This window comes from Anguilla rostrata, chromosome 18 (genome assembly GCF_018555375.3).
Source record: "Anguilla rostrata isolate EN2019 chromosome 18, ASM1855537v3, whole genome shotgun sequence".
Classification (NCBI taxonomy): Eukaryota; Metazoa; Chordata; class Actinopteri; order Anguilliformes; family Anguillidae; genus Anguilla; species Anguilla rostrata.
The window spans coordinates 10,621,945-10,644,459 of NC_057950.1; the positions used below are offsets into that span (position 1 = coordinate 10,621,945).

The window sequence follows — 22,515 nt, forward strand, 5'->3', positions numbered from 1 at the left end:
GCTTCTATTGCAGCTGTGTTCTAGACCCTGAACCCCGAACCCAGAACCCTTCTGTTTAATCTAATGCTCACTGTGGGAGCCTGACTGGTCATTCTAAAGATGACTTATGTGCATAACATTCACACTTGTCACTTCCCTGTCATCCATCTCACCCCCATCCGTCCTTCCCTCCGCCTGTCTCCTCTCATTCCTCTTTCACATCACTCCATCTCCTCTCTTTACCTCTTCCATCTCCCCCTCGATCGCCTTCCCACTCATACCTCCTCCCCTTCCTTTCATCCCTCCTTCCTCTTCTCCTACTCTGTCTCTTCTCTCCTTCATTCCTCTCTTTCCCATCCTTCCCTCCTCTTCTCCTACTCTGTCTCTTCTCTCCTTCATTCCTCTCTTTCCCATCCTTCCCTCCTCTTCTCCTACTCTGTCTCTTCTCTCCTTCATTCCTCTCATTCCCATCCTCTCATCTTTTCACCCATCTCTACACCTCCCTCCCTCCCTCCCTCCATCCCGTCCTGAAGGTGAAGCTAGTGCCCGTGAGCTTTGAGGACCCTCAGTTCATGGCGACCTTTGACCAGTCGGCGGCGCTGTACGCGCGCTACCAGACGGCCGTCCACGGCGACGCCCCCTCAGAGTGCGGGGAGAGCGAGGTACAGTAGCCCGCTGTTCGGCCGGCCCGGTCACCGCCGCCGCTCGGACCCTCCGCACCACCGCACGCTCCCGCACCACCGCCTGCCCCCGCTATCTAAAGCACCCGCCCCACCGCTCGTCCGCCTGGTTATGGGTCAGAGGCGGCTGGGTTTGCTCTGTTTAAAGTGAACAGGACTGGTGTTCGCCTCATATGTAATCAAACACGGATGTGTCTGTAGCTTTTGTCAGTGGTTGCTAATTACAGTTTAACCCAGGAAGCGTTTGATGCCATGGACCAAGCATCAGGTCAGAGGTCTGAACATGTCCGCCTGTTGGTGAAAGCGTTAGCCGGCCAACCAAACGCTTCCCCTGAGTTTTCCCTGGGCTGCTCCTCTAGCTGCTGGTGAACGATGTGAGTGCACTGCCCACTTGCATCACGCCTCCTGGCCCTGGTCACCTGCACGCTGTGACACCGCTTCCAGCTCTTCACTCACCGGTCTGACTGCAGCTACCAGCTCATGTATGTGTGTGTGTGTGTGTGTGCATGTGAAAATGTGTTTGTGTGTAAGAGTGTGTGTGTGTTTATGTTGATGTGTGTATGTGAAAATGTGTTTGTGTGTGTGTGTGTGTGTGTGTGTATTCGTGCATGTGTGTGTGCGTGCGTATCTGTGTGTGTGTAATATGTTAATGTTTGTGTGCGTGTGTGATAGATGAGTGGGTGTGCGTTTGTGTAATGCATTGATATCTGTGTGTGTGTGTGTGTGTGTGTGTGTGCGTATCTGTGTGTTTGTGTAGTGTGTTGTGTGTGTGTGTGTGTGTATATGCGTGTGTGTGTGTGTGTGTGTGTGTGTGCGCGTGCGTGCGTGCGTGTGTGTGTGTGCGCGTGTGTGATGGATGAGTGGGTGTGTGTCTGTGTAATGTGTTGATGTGTGTGTGTGTGATGGATGAGTGGGTGTGTGTGTGTGTGTGTGTGATGGATGGCTGGATGTGTGTGTCATTTCCAGCGAGGCTGGGTCCCCTGTGTTGTCTGAGCTCTGATATCCTGACTCAGTCAGTGTGGGTGATCAGAGGTGACAGTGTGACATCAGCGCTGATGCTGAATGATTGGCCAGCGTCATTAATCACTGCTGGCTTGTTTACCCGCTACAGGGAGGAATTGCTAATTAATGCTGAGTGATGCTGATGTGGTAAACACAATGCAGAGCGCTAGGGTTTCATTCTGATGTGAGGGAAGCGGTACCGTGGATACTGGATATTTACCTCTGTCAGCAGTGCTTAATCACGCTGCTCACTATGTTTCTAAGATGATTATGAGGACCTTATGCATCCGTGTGCCATTTCCATAGGGCAACATTACTACAGCAGTTTCATTAGTGTTCATAAGAGGTGTGTGTGTGTTCACAAATGTGATTACTTGTGTATGTGTGTGTATAAGAGAAAAGGTGTGTGTGTGTGTGTGTATGTGTGTAAGAGAGAAAGTGTGTGTGTGTGTGTGCATGTATGTATGTATGTATGCATATGTGTGTTTTTATGTATGTGTGTGTATGTATGTATGTATGTGTGTGTATGTATGTGTGTATGTATGTATATATGTGTGTGTGTGTATGTGTGTGGTGTGTGTGTGCATGCGTGTGCGTCAGCGCAGTGCAGTGTGAGTGATCTCGGGGGGATATGTTTGCTTTATGGGGGGGTGGGCTGTGCAGGTTTAATTGCAGCACTAATATAAACCTGATGGTGACTCTCTCTCTGCTCACTCCTGTAATACTGTGACTCAGGCCTCCCTGTCTTTTATAAGATCTCCTGCAAATGAGTGCAGTTGGCAGGAGCTGGTGTCTGCCAGGCTGGGGGTGCTCGACAACACAGCCCCCCTGTTCATCACGAACACTTCACATTTCATTTTCATCATACAATCTAGAGGCCGCAGCAGAACGAATGTATGAAGCTGTGTCACATACTATTTAGAGTATACTACTGCTGATACCATCGCTACTGCCACGAGTACTGCTGCTTCGATGAAGCAGGCTGCTGAGTAATGTGGGTGGAGCTAGAGGATGAGAGATCATGACCTGATTGGATGTGGGAATCTTGTTTTACGTGAATCTATGAAGTCATCAGGGAGCGAGCAAGCGCATGGAGCGTGTGTCTGGGCGACATTGATCTTCTGGCTACTGTGGTGTCTTTAATCGTGTTTGGGAAAACAAATGAGCCTTTGTCACGGCAATGAAACAAGCCTAATTGCAGGGAGTGGGTGAATGGGTAATGGAGCGGGTGGGTGTGTTTGTGTGCGCGTTGCTGCTCTTTCTCATTTCGACGGTTTGAGGAGAGACGTGGGGCGAGCAGATTTTCTTTTTCCTGTATGAAGCACGACAGGGTACATTCACTGCCCCCTGTAAAACAAAATAAATAAAGCATTCTCTACCAGCAGTGTGTCATGTCTGTACTGTATGTACTAGGACGTATAAGAGCGTCATTTTGCTAAGAGTTTTCGGCAGTTTAAGGAGATGGAGATGGAGACAGCCGTAGAGGGAGATGGTGAGTCCAAGAGAGATAGAGGGAGTGAGTGATAGGGAGAAAGAGGAGCGGAGAGAGAGAGAGTTCCTGGACTTTCTCAGTAACCTGTGAAAGCCTTCTGTCCCGAGGGTTGGAAAACTGTTCCCTCCTGCCAACGGCGCTCTGTAAATGAATATATTCTCCGGCTCGTAAAGTCGGGGAATTAATAAATAATGAAACGGTCGCAGTCGGCAGTCTGGGCCCTGGATTCTTTCCTGATGCCATAATAAACCTGTATTAATAGGTGTGTGTTTGCGCTGTGTGCCTCGGGCTGTTTTACGGTCCTGTCAGGAACCCCCCCCACGCTCCCTCTGCTGGGTGAATCCCTGGGGAGTGGGTGGGGCAGCAGCATAGGACCGCAAGCTCCTAGCTCTCGTCTGGTCTGTCGTGTCTGAGTTTGGGGTCTGCTTCATGTACGCTATGCCAGTTACAAGGGTTACCTGGGTTTGTTTCGGACCCTGCCTCTCTCACCCCGCCCCCTGTCTCTCTCACCCCGCCCCCTGTCTCTCTCACCCCGCCCCCTGTCTCTCTAACCCCGCCCCCTGTCTCTCTAACCCCGCCCCCTGTCTCTCTCACCCCGCCCTCTGTTTCTGTCCACCCTACTCGCACCGTTATTGGTTGATTAATGCAGACACATTCCCAATGTCCTGCTTTTGGTTATTTGGGCTTATAATGTGGAAACAATGCCATGCATGCAATTAGAGTGAGCAGTAGTTAAAGTTTATGGATGAAAACCTGTGAGGTTGATTTGCGGCCTAGAAAGTGTGGTTCTCTTTGGCAGACTCACTTAAAATTAAAGTAAGTGCAGCACAGAAAATAATTATTGGACCAGATATTACCTGAATGTGCTGGAGTTTCATTATTGCTAATTGCCATGGTGTTAAAACATTACAATGTTTTAAAATGTTTGTGCTTTCTATTAGCAGTATGCCCTTTGTTGCCATGGCTATAGCTAAATGTGTTAGTGTAGCTATGCCTCAACTGATATGATTGTTTGAGCAAATCGTGTAATGTTATATCATTGAAATGTCCTTGAAATTCCAACTTTAAGTTATCAGATGAAATTCAGCGCTCCACTGTAGATTTTATAGCTGTGTTCATTTATAGGAATTGCATTCCATGAATTAAAACACTTTCAATTGCAGAAATAACAGAATCATCATAATAATAATAATTAAACGGCATCACAGTCATCAGTGCAGTCGTGATGCCTTCACCCTACAGACCTCTGTATTGTAACGAGACTTCCTTTCTCCTTGAATGCAGCAGGCGCTAAATGAGTTTATAGGTCCAGTAAACGGTGTGTAATATGGTATACAGTCATGTCTGATTAGTCAGCGGTGTGACCATAATGTGATGTAAACACGGCTCTTCAGTCAGCCTCCAGGCGTGTGCGTGTGCGTGTGCGTGTGCGTGTGCGTGTGCGTGTGCGTGCGTGTGCGTGTGTTTGCATGCGTATGTGAGTGCGTGTATGAACCGGTGCCTCTCCCCAGTGGCACCCCATTGTGTGAGTCCACCCATTTCTGCCATCCTGCCCCCCCCCCCCACACACACACACACACACACACACACACACACACACACACACAGTTACCCTGCTCATCCAAGTGAAGCAGAGGCTGCATCGTTAAAGCTGACGCTGATCGCTTGTTACGGTCTGACGGCCCCCCAGTGTCAGGGTAGGAAGTTGGGTCATTGTGTTTATTAAGCTATTTTCTAATTTGTTTAGTTGCAACCCAGGGACAAAGTCTCTGTTATTCTCGCAACCCTTTTTCCAAGACAGTGTCTGCAGGCTGGATCTGTGTATGTGTGTGTGCATGCATCTCTCTCACACACACACACACACACACACTCGGACTCACATGCATGTCTGCCTTGTACTGAGCCATGACTGAGAGTTCCTGCACATGTGGTGTTGATTTGCCACTAAACAAATCTTGTTAAACTGGTATTTACTCTTTCTTGAGGGCAGCGTCTTGGACAAGGGATCGGGAGGGGGAGTGTGACAGGAGCCGTGGTGGAGGACCGTTTCACAGAAAGACAGATTATATCATTACATTTCATAGGGGTGCCTGTGTGTCTGCCTGCGCACTGGAACTGGTGTGTGTGTGTGTGTGTGTGTGTGTGTGTGTGTGAGTGTTGGGTGTTTCTGAGATACCTCTTCCTGCTCATAAGTTATGAGTGTTTTACTTTGAGAAAGTGGTGGAGATAAGAGTGTTGAACAGAGCACAAGAAGGAGGAAGAGTGAGATATTTCAGGAGTAGCAGACACAGACATACACCCACAGAAACACACAGACACAGACACAATCACACACTCTCAGTCCTTAGAGGGTTATGGGTTCCAATCCCCTGCTGAGGCCCTGTAGCCAGGCTCCCACCCTGGCTGGTTTAGCTCAGTGGGTGACATCACCACGTATGAGTTTGTCCTCTTAAATGAGGAGCTGGTTGTCATGCAGTCCCTGTACTCTTCTGCACACACACTTAACATGTCAGTGTGCTTCTGTTTCTTCCGGCTGCACGGCAAACACATTTACTCTCTGCTTCAGCGCTAATCCCTCACTCTGAACCTATTTGATTAAACAAAAAAAAGCCCGGCAGCCATATTCACTCACTGCAACAGGGAGGGCGTTGACCCCGTGTGTTGGGTCTGTCAGACTCCCCCGCACGGGCCGGTCAGGTGACTCACCTGGCACGGGCCGGGTCGTTTGGGGGGGGTTCACGGCCGTTATGTTTGCTGCTGTCTGACTAATCCTCTCCAGGCCCTGCCTGATCCAGCTCTGGACGCAGCGTGTTCCTGCCATTTTAGCATTTAGCTCTGCAGGAATTCTGTTCTTTGCAAGTTTTTTTCCCTCTTCTTTTTTTTTTTTACAAGCAGACTGTGGTCCGTGTTTATGTTTGTTTGTGTGTGCGTGCGCTTGTGTTTGTATGTTTTTGTGTTTGAATGTGTGTACCTGTGTGCGTGTGTGTTTGTGTGTGTGTGTCTGTGTACATGCATGTGTGTTTGTGTGTGTGTGTGTGTTTGTGTGTGTGTGTGCGCGTGTGTGTTTGTGTGTGTGTGTGCGCGTGTGTGTGTGTAATTGTGTGTGTACATGTCCTTTGGGTTATGTTTTTTGTTTTTCTCAGATCTGATTGAACACATGCTTGGACTGAAACAGTTTGACCTTGCAGGTGACTTGGCTGCGTATCTGATTCATTTCCACACACAGACGTGACTCAAATAGGAGCGATTGCCGCTCCCTGTGCCTTTCTGCCGCTCAGACCGTGACTCTGATGGCTGAGTGAAATCATGAGCAGGCTTGTGTCTGCATTCAGACAGCAGCCGTGATCTCCTCGCTCTGCGTGTGTGGGACCGGGGGTCTGGACGCGTCTCAGACGGGCTTTATCCACTCTGCCTCCGCCAGCGCCGGGCTCCTTCTCAGCGTCTGCCGCTCTGGCGGAAATCACACGCGACGGCGCGCCGCCCCCTCCCGCCAGTCACCCGAATCCGCTCCGGCTGGGGCGGGGTCCCGTAAGCGTCGCCCGCCAGCGGGGCCGCTCCGACGGCCTGCCGCCAGAAACGCGCCTCTCGCTACGCGCGCGTCCGCGTCCGTGCGGTGCTCACACACGCCTGCGTTTCCTACACGCATCCACGCGTGTGCTCTACAGACCAGAGCAGCACGGAACATGAATACAAGCGCGTTACACACACACACACTGAGGTGCACACTGTAAACACGAGCCCTGCTCCAGTTTTGGACTCCTCTCTGTTTTTCTCAGTACACAAGCAGGCTCCGCCTCTCGCTGAATGTAAACGCTGGCGGAGCGCAGATTGATTGGCAGATCGAGGGCTCAGAATACCGCGGTAGCGTGATGCGTACTGATGTTCTACACAGCGCCAGGCGGCTGGGCTGTTTCTCCTCTCGGGCTGTGCCATGTTTCCCTGTTTCCCGTGTTTCCCTCCTCCCCTGTCTGCTTTATGGAGTGTGATGTGCTCTCTGGAGCGCAGGCAGACCTCGCTGCCAGCCCTGCTCTCTCACAGCTCTGAAACGTTCTCAAGGCTGCCTTCCATCTCCTTTGTGTCAGCCCCTCCTGTAGGGGGCACTAGTGAGGTCATTCATCCAGGGGTAGTAATGTGGTTTACGTGTCCTGTGTGACTGTGGGTATATCTGCATGTTTGTGTGTGCGGCTTGCATGCGTGTATGTATGTTTGTGTGTACGTGTGTGTGTGTGTGTGTGTGTGTACGTGTGTGTGTGTGTGCGCGTGTGTGTACGTGTGTGTACGTGTGTGTGTGTGTGTGTGTGTGTGTGTGTATACGTGTGTGTGTGTATGTGTGTGTAAGTGTACGTATACGTGTGCGTGTGCATGTATGTGTGTGTATGTGTTTGTGTGTACATGTGCGTGAGTGAGAGCGTGAGAGTGATTAGCTGTCGTTGTAGGGAAGGCTTCTCTGCAGGAGCCTGGCTGGCTTTCTTGACCCTCGATAGGAGGCTCCAGCCAGCTCTGCCTCCCCCTGCTGCAGTTCCTCTCCAGCCCCCTAAGGGAGCCGTAACCAGGGGAATAATGACACTCCCAGCCCACTGGCGCCTGCAACACCTCCTCACCGAGAGAGCCCCCTAACTGAGGGGAGAGGTAGAGAGAGAAAGAGAGAGAGATTTATTGCTGTGCATTGTGTGCTGTGCTGTGATACATTTTTCCTGCATGGTTGACCTTGCATATATTGTGGAAGATATTTTCTGGAATTTTCTTGACTTCAGTGATTCAGACATTGCGCTGTTATGAAGTAAATACAGCTGTGCTTCCACCTAAGATTCAAACCCGCAACCCTTCAGCAGCAGGGAGCCTCAGCGCGTGGAGGCGGGATGCCAGGAAGCAGTTACCCAGCTCCTCCGGCCTCCTTGTTTATTGAGTAAGAGTTTGGGAGCTGAGAGACAGAGGGACCCACTAATGACCGCAGCCTTTGGGTAATAACCCAGCGCTGGGCAGCAGACGTAAACGCTTCCCGTTTTATGGAATTAGCTGGGTTTATACGTCCCTGTCCACATTTCAGTGGTCTGTCTGGAGTCACTGTTTCCTTTAGTTCTGTTCCTTTTGTTTTGTTTTTGTTATATTTTGAAGGAACTCGATGTGTAAGGGATTTATTGGAAACCGATGTACGGGATAGATCATATTCACCTGTGGAACACAATGCAGATCTGTTATTCAGAAGGATAGGGAATGTGTGCGTGCATACGTGTGTGTGTGTGTGTGTGTGTGCGCGTGTGTGTACGTGTGTGTACGTGTGTGTGTGTGTGTGTGTGTGTGTGTGTGTGTGTGTGTATACGTGTGTGTGTGTATGTGTGTGTAAGTGTACGTATACGTGTGCGTGTGCATGTATGTGTGTGTATGTGTTTGTGTGTACATGAGCGTGAGAGTGATTAGCTGTCGTTGTAGGGAAGGCTTCTCTGCAGGAGCCTGGCTGGCTTTCTTGACCCTCGATAGGAGGCTCCAGCCAGCTCTGCCTCCCCCTGCTGCAGTTCCTCTCCAGCCCCCTAAGGGAGCCGTAACCAGGGGAATAATGACACTCCCAGCCCACTGGCGCCTGCAACACCTCCTCACCGAGAGAGCCCCCTAACTGAGGGGAGAGGTAGAGAGAGAAAGAGAGAGAGATTTATTGCTGTGCATTGTGTGCTGTGCTGTGATACATTTTTCCTGCATGGTTGACCTTGCATATATTGTGGAAGATATTTTCTGGAATTTTCTTGACTTCAGTGATTCAGACATTGCGCTGTTATGAAGTAAATACAGCTGTGCTTCCACCTAAGATTCAAACCCGCAACCCTTCAGCAGCAGGGAGCCTCAGCGCGTGGAGGCGGGGATGCCAGGAAGCAGTTACCCAGCTCCTCCGGCCTCCTTGTTTATTGAGTAAGAGTTTGGGAGCTGAGAGACAGAGGGACCCACTAATGACCGCAGCCTTTGGGTAATAACCCAGCGCTGGGCAGCAGACGTAAACGCTTCCCGTTTTATGGAATTAGCTGGGTTTATACGTCCCTGTCCACATTTCAGTGGTCTGTCTGGAGTCACTGTTTCCTTTAGTTCTGTTCCTTTTGTTTTGTTTTTGTTATATTTTGAAGGAACTCGATGTGTAAGGGATTTATTGGAAACCGATGTACGGGATAGATCATATTCACCTGTGGAACACAATGCAGATCTGTTATTCAGAAGGATAGGGAATGTGTGCGTGCATACGTGTGTGTGTGTGTGTGTGTGTGTTTATGTTTATGTGTGTGTGCGCACGTGTGTGCGCATATATTTGTTTGTGTGTGTTTATGTGTGTGTGTGCGTATGTGTTTGTGGGTGCACTCGTATTTGTGCGTGCGTGTGTTCACGTGTGCGTGTGTGAGCCCTGTCCTGAGCTCCTGTTCCTCATTACGCCCAGGTTTCTGAGTGAATATGGCAGCACGCTACACTTACCCGAAGTACTGTCAGTAAACAGCCCTGATCTAAGACGGCAGACAGGAAGTGGAGAGCGAGGTGAGGTGAGGAAGAGGGCCCTGGACTCTCCACACGAATCTCTCGGACGCGCCGGACCGTGTCCGTCAGGCACCTGCGCTTCTGCTCGCCCCAGCGCTCTGCAGGGAGCCCAGACGGCACATGCAGCGACGCTGTCACAACGCTCTCACAACGCTCTCACAACGCTGTCCCAACGCTCTCACAACGCCAAAGCGACGTTATGCCCGCTCTGTGACTGAGGAGACCCCGCACATTAACTCTGAGGCAGAATACTTCTGACTGTGCTGTAGAAAGACTGCATTCACATTCCACATTTGGAATCAGGACGGTGTAGTTTTAAAAGATCATTAAGCGAAAGGAAAAGAAAGCCGCTCTCTTTGTTGCTGACGCCTCTCAGCGTGGCCCCTGGTGTGGGGGTGACCGCAGGTTTGGGGGTTGGGGGATCGCGTGTCAGTCTTCTAGGGGAGCGGGACGTTGAGTCTGAAGCGGTGCGGTGTTGGGGCCGACGCGCTAAGCCCTCTGGCGTGGGGGGGTCGGTCGCGGTCAAGGCCGCTTCGGCGCCCGAGTGTCCGAGGGCCCCCCGATCGAACGCGCCGGGCGGGGACGCGGGGCCCCTAACGGGGCCGCTGAGGGTAAGAGAGGGCCGGCGGGTCTGGACACGGGGCAGCGAGCGGGCTCCCGTACGCGGTGTGAATGCTCCGCCCATGTCCTGAGCCGGAGTCACTCAGGCCTGCTGGGCTGCTCTGACTCACTCAGACTGCTGCAGTGTGTGAGTGTGTGTGTGTGTGTGTGTGGGGGAGGGGTGGAGGCCGTTTGATCTGACACACACACGCGCGCACCTTTAATATGAAAGCTGAAGTCGTTAAAAATGGAGTCAAAGGAAAACAAAGACTGAATCAACAAACTTTTTTTTTTTTTTTGCTTGAAGGGTATTTGAAAAAAAATCTAAAATTACAGTTATTGTTTAAGTATTTTTTTCAGTCATGAAGAATCATAGTCCATCGATATATGTTACCTTTTGTTCTGAACTAAGTAGATGATTTTTACCTGAATGCAAGGAAATACCTGTATGCCAGTTACCTGTCAGTTTCTAGAGGTCTCAATAATTTCGTCTGATCTGAAACCTCTTCTGTGTTCTGCCTGGTGATGTTTTAAAATTTCAGTTGTGGTAGATGCGCTCCTGGCTGACTCCTCAGTATCTCACATGTAACGGGTTAGAAAGGACTTATTACATGGTGCAGTGTCACTAAGAATAATCGAGTGTGCTTGTTCAAAGGATTATTCAATGTCTGTAGGGAATTTAAAAGAATAGATGGGTTTGATGGAGAGTGTCTGTTAAATGAATAGCATCTGTCCATATCACTCTTGCTGATTTTTCTTTTCTATTTTTCTTTCCATTTTTTCGCCTTGGACTCCATCCTGACAACAGTTCCGGAGGTTTCTATGCGATTCCCCACTTGAGGTACGTTTTGCCGCAAACATTATAATTTTTTTGTTATGAATGTCTTTCGTTTGGGTGGGAGGGGTTGTGTTTAATGCAGCGGTGCAAGGAGAGGAACACGTGCTCCCCCTGGCCACCCCAGAGGGCCTGAGCACCCCACTCTTAATGAAGATTGTTAGCGTTTATAGGAAACAAGCTTTTATCACCTCGTCAAGACTGCTAGCCAGATGCTGGGGATTACTCTGATTAAATTCCCCCTTAGTGCATGCACACACACACACGCACACACACACACACGCACACACACACGCTTTCTCTTTCTCACACTCACTCACGCACACACTCTCTCTTTCTCACGCTCTCACATACGCGCGCACACACACAAACACATACACTCACAATCTCTCACACTCACACACACACACTCACTCACACACACATATACGCACTCACACTCACACATACGCACACACACTCTCTCTCTCTTACTCTGAGTGTATTACGGACCTGCGCTTGCTTTTTTGTCTCTGTCACTCTTCTGTTCCCTTGTTGTCCTTTCACTCCCGTCCTGAGACTTTGGGGTCTCTCACATGGCTGTACCTTCATCTGTGTTTAATCAAAGTTTTGTGACACTCACTCACGCACACACACACACACACACACACACACAGACACTCTCACACACGCACGTACGCACGCATGCCAACCGTTGTAAATGAAAACATAAACATGCATTTATACCCCAGAGAACTCATGCATGCATTGAAACAGACACATCTGTAAGCACACAGTGAGAAGAGCACACAAGTTCTGGTGCGCATGCATGCTCGTGTGTGTGTGTGTGTGCCTGTGTGTGCATGCATGCGCATACAGACATGTGTGCGATCCTGTCGCTGCGTGTGTTCTTGTGTGCACCTGCATTTGTTTGTGTGTGCGCATGCCTGCTTGTGTTTATGTGTGTGTGTAGCAGAGCCTAAAATGACTCTGTGTGCTACTGAGAACTCTTTGGATATGTGGAAGATTACCTATCGAATGAGCATTTCTGAGCACGCTCTGTAGATTCCTCTCTAAGGGTCTTGTCCGGTAAAGAGAGCCTCACTCCAGTCCCTATTCTGTAGGCTTTGCTGGGCCTCAGTGGGTCTGTCTGCAGGCGACAGGCTTGTTAACAGGCCAGTTGTGTAATTAGTACTTAGTGTTTCATAGACCCCACAGTGTATGACACAGTGTAATGGTCCCCACAGTGTATGACACAGTGTAATGGTCCCCACAGTGTATGACACAGTGTAGTGGTCCCCACAGTGTATGACACAGTGTAATGGTCCCCACAGTGTATGACACAGTGTAATGGTCCCCACGGTGTATGACACAGTGTAGTGGCCCCCACGGTGTATGACACCGTGTAGTGATCCCCACAGTGTATGACACAGTGTAATGGTCCCCACAGTGTATGACACAGTGTAGTGGTCCCCACAGGGCTCTGTAATGGTCCCCACAGGGCTCTGTAATGGTCCTCACAGTGATCTGTAATGGTCCCCACAGGGCTCTGTAATGTTACCCTACAGGGCTCTGTAATGGTCCCCACAGGGCTCTGTAATGTTACCCCACAGGGCTCTGTAATGTTACCCCACAGGGCTCTGTAATGGTCCCCACAGGGCTCTGTAATGTTACCCTACAGGGCTCTGTAATGGTCCCCACAGGGCTCTGTAATGGTCCCCACAGGGCTCTGTAATGGTCCTCACAGTGATCTGTAATGGTCCCCACAGGACTCTGTAATGTTACCCTACAGGGCTCTGTAATGGTCCCCACAGGGCTCTGTAATGTTACCCTACAGGGCTCTGTAATGGTCCCCACAGGACTCTGTAATGTTACCCTACAGGGCTCTGTAATGGTCCCCACAGGGCTCTGTAATGGTCCCCACAGGGCTCTGTAATGTTACCCCACAGGGCTCTGTAATGTTACCCTACAGGGCTCTGTAATGGTCCCCACAGGGCTCTGTAGTGTTACCCTACAGGGCTCTGTAATGGTCCCCACAGGGCTCTGTAATGTTACCCCACAGGGCTCTGTAATGTTACCCTACAGGGCTCTGTAATGTTACCCTACAGGGCTCTGTAATGGTCCCCACAGGGCTCTGTAATGTTACCCCACAGGGCTCTGTAATGTTACCCTACAGGGCTCTGTAATGTTACCCTACAGGGCTCTGTAATGGTCCCCACAGGGCTCTGTAATGGTCCCCACAGGGCTCTGTAATGTTACCCCACAGGGCTCTGTAATGTTACCCTACAGGGCTCTGTAATGTTACCCCACAGGGCTCTGTAATATCCCCACAGGGCTCTGTAATGGTTCCCCACAGGGCTCTGTAATGTTCCCACAGGGCTCTGTAATGGTCCCCACAGGGCTCTGTAATGTTACCCTACAGGCTCTGTAATGGTCCCCACAGGGCTCTGTAATGGTCCCACAGGGCTCTGTAATGTTACCCACAGGGCTCTGTAATGTTACCCTACAGGGCTCTGTAATGGTCCCCACAGGGCTCTGTAATGTTACCCCACAGGGCTCTGTAATGTTACCCTACAGGGCTCTGTAATGGTCCCCACAGGGCTCTGTAATGGTCCCCACAGGGCTCTGTAATGGTCCCCACAGGGCTCTGTAATGGTCCCCACAGGGCTCTGTAATGGTCCCCACAGGGCTCTGTAATGGTCCCCACAGGGCTCTGTAATGGTCCCCACAGGGCTCTGTAATGGTGCAGGTATGTATGTATCAGTGCTATAGTGTGTAGCTCCAGGTGGTGTCTGTGCTGAGGAGGTGCCTGATGCTGTGGGTGGATGCTGTAGACAGACAGAGGGAGTAATTAGCCCTGCTTTCCATGTCGGGGTGAACAGTGTGCTGCTGAGTGCTGGAGTAGCCTGGTGGTCGCAGACGTGTGTGTGTGTGTGTGTGTCAGAGTGTCAGAGAGAGAGCGTGTGTGTGTGTGTGACTGAGAGGCAGATTGGGGTCAGGCGGCCCCCTTTCTTGTTAGGGAAGGCCTGTGCCCGTGGCCCCCTACCCTAATCTCTCTCCACCTCCGTCTCCCACTCCCTCTCTCTCTCTCTCTCTCTTCTTTCACATCTGTTTAGAGTTAATTTCCTGCGTGGCTGTGGAATACGACTGACAGGTCCTCACGTCAGTGAAACTCAACACTGAATTGAGAAAAGGAGAGAGGGAGAGAATGAAAGGACGATAGGACTAAAGGAGAAGGCAGAAAGGGGGAAGTGTAGAGATTTTGCGCTGGAAGGAAAGAGCGAGGGAGGGAGAAACGGATGAGTGTTTAGCTGTGCGGGAGCCGTGTGGGCCCCCGGGGGCCAGTGTGAGTGAGATCCTGACAGTGAGATCCGGGCAGGTTCAGCTCAGTCTGCGAAGCTGCAGTCCACTGTCGGCTCGGTCAGGAATGCAGGTACTTGGTCTTTACCGGAACAGCGAGAGGACCCCCTTCCCTGTGTGTGTGTGTGTGTGAGACGCCTGTCTCGTCTGCCTTCCCATCTGTGTGCGTCCACACGTACGTTTGCGTGTGGGTACGTTCCCCACTTCCTGTATAAATAAATAATACAGGTTATGAGCTGTATTAAAACGTTAGCTTACAGTACAGCTCAGTACCTGTGTTGTTTATTTCATATAGCCTTCTTTCCTCATCTTTATCATAGGTAATGAGTAATTATGGAGGAAACCCATGTAAACCCATTAGTGTGTGTGTGTGCGTGCGCCTGTGCATGTTATTGTGTGTGTGTGTGTGTGTGTGTGCGTGTCTGTGTCTGCATGTGTGTGTATATGTATGTGTGTGTGTGTGTGTCTGTCTGTGTCTGCATGTGTGTGTATATGTGTGTGTGTGTGTGTGTGTGTGTGCGTGCGTGAGTGTCTGTGTGTACTCTTGGGTAACTCTTGCCATGTGTGTTGATATTTCATTGTGAGCGTAATGGACACTGCTACCAGGAATGTGACAGAATAAACTGTCCCAGTTACTCCCGCAATTCTCTGTGACCTCTCTTCCACCCCAAAAATGCCTGCGACCCCCCCCACTTTCTTTGACACCCTGCTGCTTGCTGTGGGTTTGGAGGGGGGGGGGAGAAGAAAGGGAAAAACGATGGTGATAGAAAATGGAAAAGATGCAACTGATGGTATTTTCCTGCCTGTTCCAGGCAGACCTGTGGCTCTTTCTAGATTGTGATTGGCTACTGCTAGGTTGTGATTGGCTCGTGCTGGACTGAGGGATTGTGACTGGGCTGTGATGGATGTTATGTGGCTTGTGCAGTCACAAGGTGGGCCAGAGGGTACCCAGACTGATGAATAGAAAGGGCCCTTATCCTGTGCATGTGCACGGTCACACTCAGTAACACACTCGCCCTGTGTGTGCGTATGCACGCTTTGTGTGTGTGTGTGTGTGCGCGCGTGCGAGCATGTGCATGTGCATGTGTGTGTTTGTGTGTGTGTGTGTGTGTGTGTGCGCGTGTGCGTGCGTGTGTGTGTGAGTGAGAGAATTTGTGTGTGAGAATTTGTGTGTGAGTGCGCGTGTGCGTGTCGTGTGTGTGTGCGCGCGTGCAAGCGTATTTGCGTGTGTGTGTACATACGCATACCTGCACATGTCCTCTGTAACAGTGGCTCCTGGATGCATGCAGCGGGGACACAAAGCCCCGTTTGTGCTCTGATGATGTCAGAAATATTTGGCGTGGGCGTGTTGAGAAAGGGGAGGGCCGGGCCGAGCTGGACGTTTCCTGCGTGACCCTGACGGGGCTGCGCTCCGGAGCGCTGACCCCTCCCGCCCCGCCCCGCCCCTCCATGGCGGAAACGCCGGCACGGAGACCGGCCTCCCGCGGGTCACGGCTGATCGGGGCCGGGCCGCGGCGTGAAACGCTTCCGCTCAGACAGACGGCCCGTTTGAAAGCGCTCTCTGCTCGTCGAGGCGCCTCGTGCAGCCGCTGCGATCCGTCGATCGCTTTGAGCCGGCGGGACGCGAGAAGGCGCTAAAGCGGCGGAGACTTGAACAGAACGCGGCGTTGCCGAGGCTTCTCCGCGCTCTGCGTCGCTCTGTGCCGCGTGACGGCGCGTCTGAACGCCAGGAATCCGCGCGGCGGCGGTGGTGGTTTATTTTGGAGAGTGGCGGAGCGGGGGCCGGTGGGCGTCCCGATCGGTGGGCCCTGTTAATTTGGACAAGGTGGCGGGCGTTGCGAGGCGAGGGGAACAGAGTTCTCAGTTTCACACCCTTACTCACTTTCCCCAGTGTTGTTACAGGCCGCATCTCCTCGGTCGGCCCGAGACCGGGCCTGATCCTCTCTCTCCTCTCCTCTTCTCCTCTCTCTCCTCTCTCCGTCTCTCTCTCTCTCCCCTCTTCCTCTCTCTTTCTCTCCCTCTCCTCTCCTCTCTCTCCCACGTTCTCTCTCTTTCTCTCCCTCTCCTCTCCTCTCTCTCCCACGTTCTCTCTCTTTCTCTCCCTCTCCTCTCCTCTCTCTCCCACTCTCTCTCACTTTCTCTCTTTCTCCCCCTCTCCTCTCTCTCTTTCTCTCCCTCTCCTCTCCTCTCTCTCCCACGTTCTCTCTCTTTCTCTCCCTCTCCTCTCTCTCTCTCTTTCTCTCCCTCTCCTCTCCTCTCTCTCCCACGTTCTCTCTCTTTCTCTCCCTCTCCTCTCCTCTCTCTCCCTCTCTCTCTCACTTTCTCTCCCTTTCCTGTCTCTCTCTTTCTTTCTTTCTTTCCCTCTCCTCTCTCCCACTTTCTCTCTTTCTCTCCCTCTCCTCTCTTTCTTTCTTTTTTATTTCTCCTCTCTCCCTCATTCCTCATTTCTTTCTTTCTTTCTCCCCCCCTCTCCTTTGCTCTCTCCCCACATCCCTTGCTTTTTTTTCTCTCTGACATGTTTTTGCTGTGTGTCTGAATTCATGTTGACAGACCCCACCCATGACTCGCCCCCACTGTAGGATACCTGGCCAAAAATGTCCACCACAACCATGTCTAGAAATGTGAGCTTCAGCAAAAACTCAGACTGGAGTTTTAAAACGTGCTTTTACACACACACACACACACACACACACACACACACACACTCACACACACACACACACGTGCGCGCGCACACACTGCGCCAGGACAAAGCTGGCCTGTGTTGGTGCCAGTTGGAGCAGCAGGGCTGTGCTGAGATTGATTTTGTCCATGCCGGGAGTTTTATTAAAAATCTGCTCCCCTGCATGTTGTCTTAGAGGGAGTGGGGGGGCCCCTCCCGATCACACACAACATTTGGGAGCGATTAGCGGGCTCTGCACGGGGCTACTGTACACCCCCGTCAGGGCCAGCCTGTCCCGTGTGTGTGAGGCACAAAGGCGTCCCACGCCCCTCCCGAAAAGCGCGGCGTCATTACAGAAGAGTGCTGAGGGGCGGGGCGTGTTTACCCTGGACACGCTCATTCACACACCAGACCACCCGCACAGAGGCCGTTTAAATACGCTGGGCTGTGAGTGAGATTCCCTGTCCTACTCCTGCCCTACTCTGCTCTCTGTGTCCTACTCCTGCCCTACTCTGCTCTCTGTGTCCTACTCCTGCCCTACTCTCACTGTGACTTACTCCTGCCCTACTCTCACTGTGACCTACTCCTGCCCTACTCTCACTGTGACCTACTCCTGCCCTACTCTGCTCTCTGTGTCTTACTCCTGCCCTACTCTCACTGTGTCTTACTCATGTCTGTTACCTGCTCTGTGTACCACAGGGGAGCTCAGCCTCCTGTGTAAGAACCCAGTGTTCTGTTCACAATAGCGGTTACCCCAGCCCCAACGTACACATGGAGGTGCACACACGCAAATGCACACACACACAGTTCAAGCTCCTGTCCCAGTCTCAGCAGATTTAGTATTAACCGGTGTCACTGAACTCAGACACCAGTCGGGATGTGATCCTACGCCCTGCCGCTGCTGTAACTCCCCTCTCCCCCCTCGCAGGAGGAGACGGCTCCGGACGGGCCGGAGGCCGGGTACGGCTCCTTCCACCAGCAGTACTGGCTGGACGGGCGCATCGTGGCGGTGGGCGTGATCGACGTCCTGCCCACCTGCGTGTCGTCCGTGTACCTGTACTACCACCCCGACTGCGCCGCCCTGTCCCTCGGCACCTACTCTGCACTCAGGTGAGCGTCCGGCCCGCCTCCTCCAGTCTCTCCCCCTCTGCCCCCTCTCTCCGTCTCTTCTGATTGGCTATGGGGAGGCGGCTGGGGCTGGTTATTGGTGGATTTATGTTAAAAGATGTTCAAGAGTACAGCTTTTTGAAAATCTGTTTTGCACCTCCGGTAGCTAGCAGGCATACACATACACACATACACACATACACACACACACGTGCACACGTGCACACGCCCACAGAGTGAATGGCTCCTGTTAGATGTAACACAAGAAGTCTAGAAAACCTTCCGTTATATTCACACAGATGTGAACAATTTAAGCTGTACTGTTCTTTTGAAGTTTGTGGATGTGTGTATTGTGTAGTGTCTGTTTGGTAGCTGATGGTGTACTGTGTTATTGTGGGGGGATGGGTATGGGTGGTAGTGTTGTGTCTGTTTGTATATGCATATGTAAGTGTGTGTGTTTGTGTGTGCATATATAAGAGTGTATGTGTGTGTGTGTGTGTGTGTGTGTATAGAAGAGTGTGTGTTTCTGTGTACATATATGAAGAGTGTGTGAGTTTGTGTGTGCATATATAAGTGTGTGAGTTTGTATGTGCATATATAAGAGCGTGTGAGTTTGTGCGTGCATATATGAGTGTGTGAGTTTGTGTGTGCATATATAAGAGTGTGAGTTTGTGTGTGCATATATGAGAGTGTGAGTTTGTGTGTGCATATATAAGAGTGTGAGTTTGTGTGTGCATATATAAGAGTATGTGTGTTTCTGTGTACATATATAAGAGTGTGAGTTTGTGTGTGCATATATAAGAGTGTGAGCTTGTGTGTGCATATATAAGAGTGTGAGTTTGTGTGTTTATGTGTGTCTGTGCCTCTCAGCGGTCTCTGATGAGTGCAGTCTGGGTAAACACAGCCCCGTTTCTCTGTAGAACTCCCCCGTCATCAGAACTGCACAGTTTTATATTGTTATTCTAAGAGTCTGACTCCAAGAGCAACAGATCTGGCGGTGTTCACAGAGCAGATATTTCAGGCCCGTTAAGAGCAGGGAGGGGAAGGAAATATTGTGCCATTGTTGTGAGGCTGTGGGTCCAGCCTGTTTGAGCTGAGCTCCACATTCATGGCCTGTTAGGCTGTTTACTGGCCCCTGCGACCCAGTGCTGCGTACACCTCTCAGTCTCACACTGCAGCGCTGGGGTAGAAATTAGGGGCCGGACCGGGCCCTGGGCCACAGAGGCCTGCAAAACAAGCGGGGCCTTGTCTCTGAGCACGCTCAGTGTGTGTGACTTACTGTAGAGAGAGAGAGAGAGAGAGAGAGTGTGTGTGTGTGTGTGTGTGCATGTGCGTGTATGTGTGTGTGAGCGTGTGTGTGTGAGTGAGAGCATGGGCAGTTTGCCTGTGAGTGTGATATCATACATGAACAGTAGGGGGTGATGTTGGGAAGGGTACTTTCTGAGAGTCCACTGAGAGACTCATCTCTCTCAGTTGTTGGATTTACATGTGAATGGAGGAGGAAGCAGAGTTCTCTTTCTTTCTCTCTCTGCTTTTAGGAAGAGAGTCGGGGGCGGGGGGAGTGAAGTGGACTTTCTGCTCACAGTTCTGTTGTCCTAAGAGCAGCTGCTGTCAGGCACATGGAGCATTGTGAGGATGTGTGTGTGTGTGTGTGTGTGCGCACCAATGAGTGTTTGTGTGAGAACACAAGGGATATGTGCATGTTCCTGGGCTGTGTGTGTGTTTTTGTGTGTGCATGTGCGTGCGTGCATGCGTGTGTGAGTGCGTGCGTGTGTGTGTGTGAGTGTGAGTGTGTGACATGGAGAGAGAAAAGAGATGCACATTAATATTAAGCAGCGCTCTCTGAGTGGTTTGGGGTAATTGGCCCCTGTTGGAGTGTCAGGTTGCTGAAGCGGGGATAATAGGCGTTGGTGCGGCTGTCAGGGGGAGGGGCCACAGGGGGAAGGGGTTTTTATTTTTTTTTTGTGAATGGGCCCCTCACCTCTCCTGATCCCAGTTCATTCACAGCCGTCCTGGGCTTTGTCACCCGGGGATGGGAACCCGGGAACCTGGCAAAACCCGTCTGACCCCAGACCAGCACTCCCTCTCTCTCTCTCTTTCTGTCTCTTTCTCTCTCTCTCTCTCTCTCTCTCTCTAGTTCAGCCATTTTGTCTTGTGTTCAAAGCTAATGGAAGGAAACCACTCTGGAAACGAGTGAAAGGAATATAAGGAATGGGGGGGGGGGGAATGAAATGGGCAGGAAAATTAGACTGAAGCAAAAAAAAGAAGGACAGAAGGATAGACCGTGGACATGGCAGGGAAATGGAAAAAGTGGAGGGAGAGAACAAAGAACCTGGAGGAGGGAAGGAGTGTCGCTGAGCTGAATTTTCTCTCCCCGCGTCGTATTGAAAGCGCTGTGATTTATACTCACTGTACAGACTGCTGCCACGCAGCTTTAACTTAACACGGCAGAAATGGAAAGTGGAACGTAGAACGAGATTAACTTTCTTTTTGAAATGAAGTGTAGGATTAAACATTTGCTTTAGTGTATTTCTTGTCCCTTTGTTTACAGTGGTGTTTTTTCAGTTATCGGGGATGTGCACCAATTCTGGTTTTTATTGTTTATTATGTGATGTCATTTCCTGTGATTGCAGGGAGATCGCCTTCACACGGCAGCTGCAGGGACAGTCTCCCAAACTCTGCTATTACTACCTGGGCTTCTACATCCACTCCTGCCCCAAGATGCGCTACAAGGTAGAGCTCCAACACACACGTGTGCACACATACACTCGCACACACACACACACATACAAACACGTATGCTCGCACGCACACACTCACACACACATACAAACACGTATGCTCGCACGCACACACTTACACACACATACAAACACGTACGCTTGCATGCACACATACACACACACACACACAGGCACAGTCGCACACACTCACACACACATACACACACAAACAGGCACACTCACACACAGGCGCACTCACACACACCCACCCACTCACTCACTCACTCACATGGTCATGCAAGCACACATCCTCACACACACACACACGCAAACACATACGCTCGCACGCACACACACACACACAGGCACATTCGCACACACTTACGCACACGCATGCATGCATACGCACACCTGTAAACACACGCATTATAAGTAGACACTCCTGCAGTAGGATTAGCATGCGCGTGTGCGAATGAGGTCTAAGTGTGTCTGGGTGTTCTCTCTGCGCTGGTCCTTGGCATGGACTAAATGAAAGGACATCTGGGTTTTGTACACGTCTGCAAGGTCAGTAAAATGACAGCATGGCCACCCGTCAGCAACAGATCCGTCACTTCCAGAGCCAAGCCCTTCTTTCTCCCGCTCCCTCTCTCCCTCTCTCCCTCTCTCTCTCCCTCCCTCCCTCTTAGCCTTCCCATGTGCCCTGAACAGCTCTCCTGTGAGGAGGGGATGGGGACTGCATCAAACTCAAACCAGTTTTATCAGTGTCGTTTCATAAATGATGTGCGGTTTATTCTCACTGCAGAATAACAGTATCTGAACTGCCATTCAGTCATTAATGGGGCAGAACAGCAAACACTGGCTCATTGCGGTCTGGCATTCCATTTCACACTGCTATGCTGAAATACATTAAAAATAATAATAATTAATAAGTCAATTAAATAATTTATTGGTAACGCTGAATGAAATGACTGTATGAAATGCAGTGAAGAGCTAGGCTATCTGGTCGTCATGGCGAACAGCCTCAGTCAGTGGAGGTAATATACTGCATGCCGAGCTCACAGCGCTCACAGCGCTCACAGCGCTCACAGCGCTCACAGTGCTCACAGCGCTCACAGAGCTCACAGTGCTCACAGCGCTCACAGCGCTCACAGAGCTCACAGCGCTCACAGCGCTCACAGCGCTCACAGCGCTCACAGCGCTCACAGCGCTCACAGCGCTCACAGTGCCCTGAGTGGCAGAGTGGCAGGGAGTGCGCTTTATGAAGAGCAGAGGCGTGGGTCCCTGTCGCACCCCGACCCCCTGAGAAGGCCTTCTGATGTGCTGGGATATGTCCTTATCTGCTGTCAATCAGCAGTCAGACCACACCCATCTGACCCGCCTGCTTTTCCAGCGCCTGGCGATACGGGTTAATGAGAGTGAAGGTTTCAGTCTCATCAAACCCTTTACTGCTTTATGTCTGTTATATATCTCCGAGCACAGATCTGGTATATGCCTGTTTAATATCTATCGTGTGACGGTATTGCGAATGTTAACGCAGAGGTTCTGTCTGCGTTTGGTTATGAATGTGCCCCTTTCATGGTTTCTCT

The 22,515-nt window shown here is 51.0% G+C and overlaps 1 protein-coding gene across 7 annotated transcripts in view; it reads left to right on the forward strand.

Moving 5' to 3' along the window:
* The window catches only part of LOC135244543 (arginyl-tRNA--protein transferase 1), a 67,364-nt gene that overhangs the window by 18,946 nt on the left and 25,903 nt on the right, over positions 1–22,515 (forward strand). For 5 of the 7 annotated variants that reach the window (XM_064316926.1, XM_064316932.1, XM_064316925.1 and 2 more), the window contains 4 exons: positions 513–641; positions 11,072–11,104; positions 18,028–18,209; positions 20,840–20,939. In XM_064316926.1, coding sequence (XP_064172996.1) covers positions 513–641; positions 11,072–11,104; positions 18,028–18,209; positions 20,840–20,939 — 444 coding nt within the window. The remainder of the gene's footprint in view (positions 1–512; positions 642–11,071; positions 11,105–18,027; positions 18,210–20,839; positions 20,940–22,515) is intronic. The other 2 variants (XM_064316929.1, XM_064316931.1) reach the window with 1 other exon arrangement.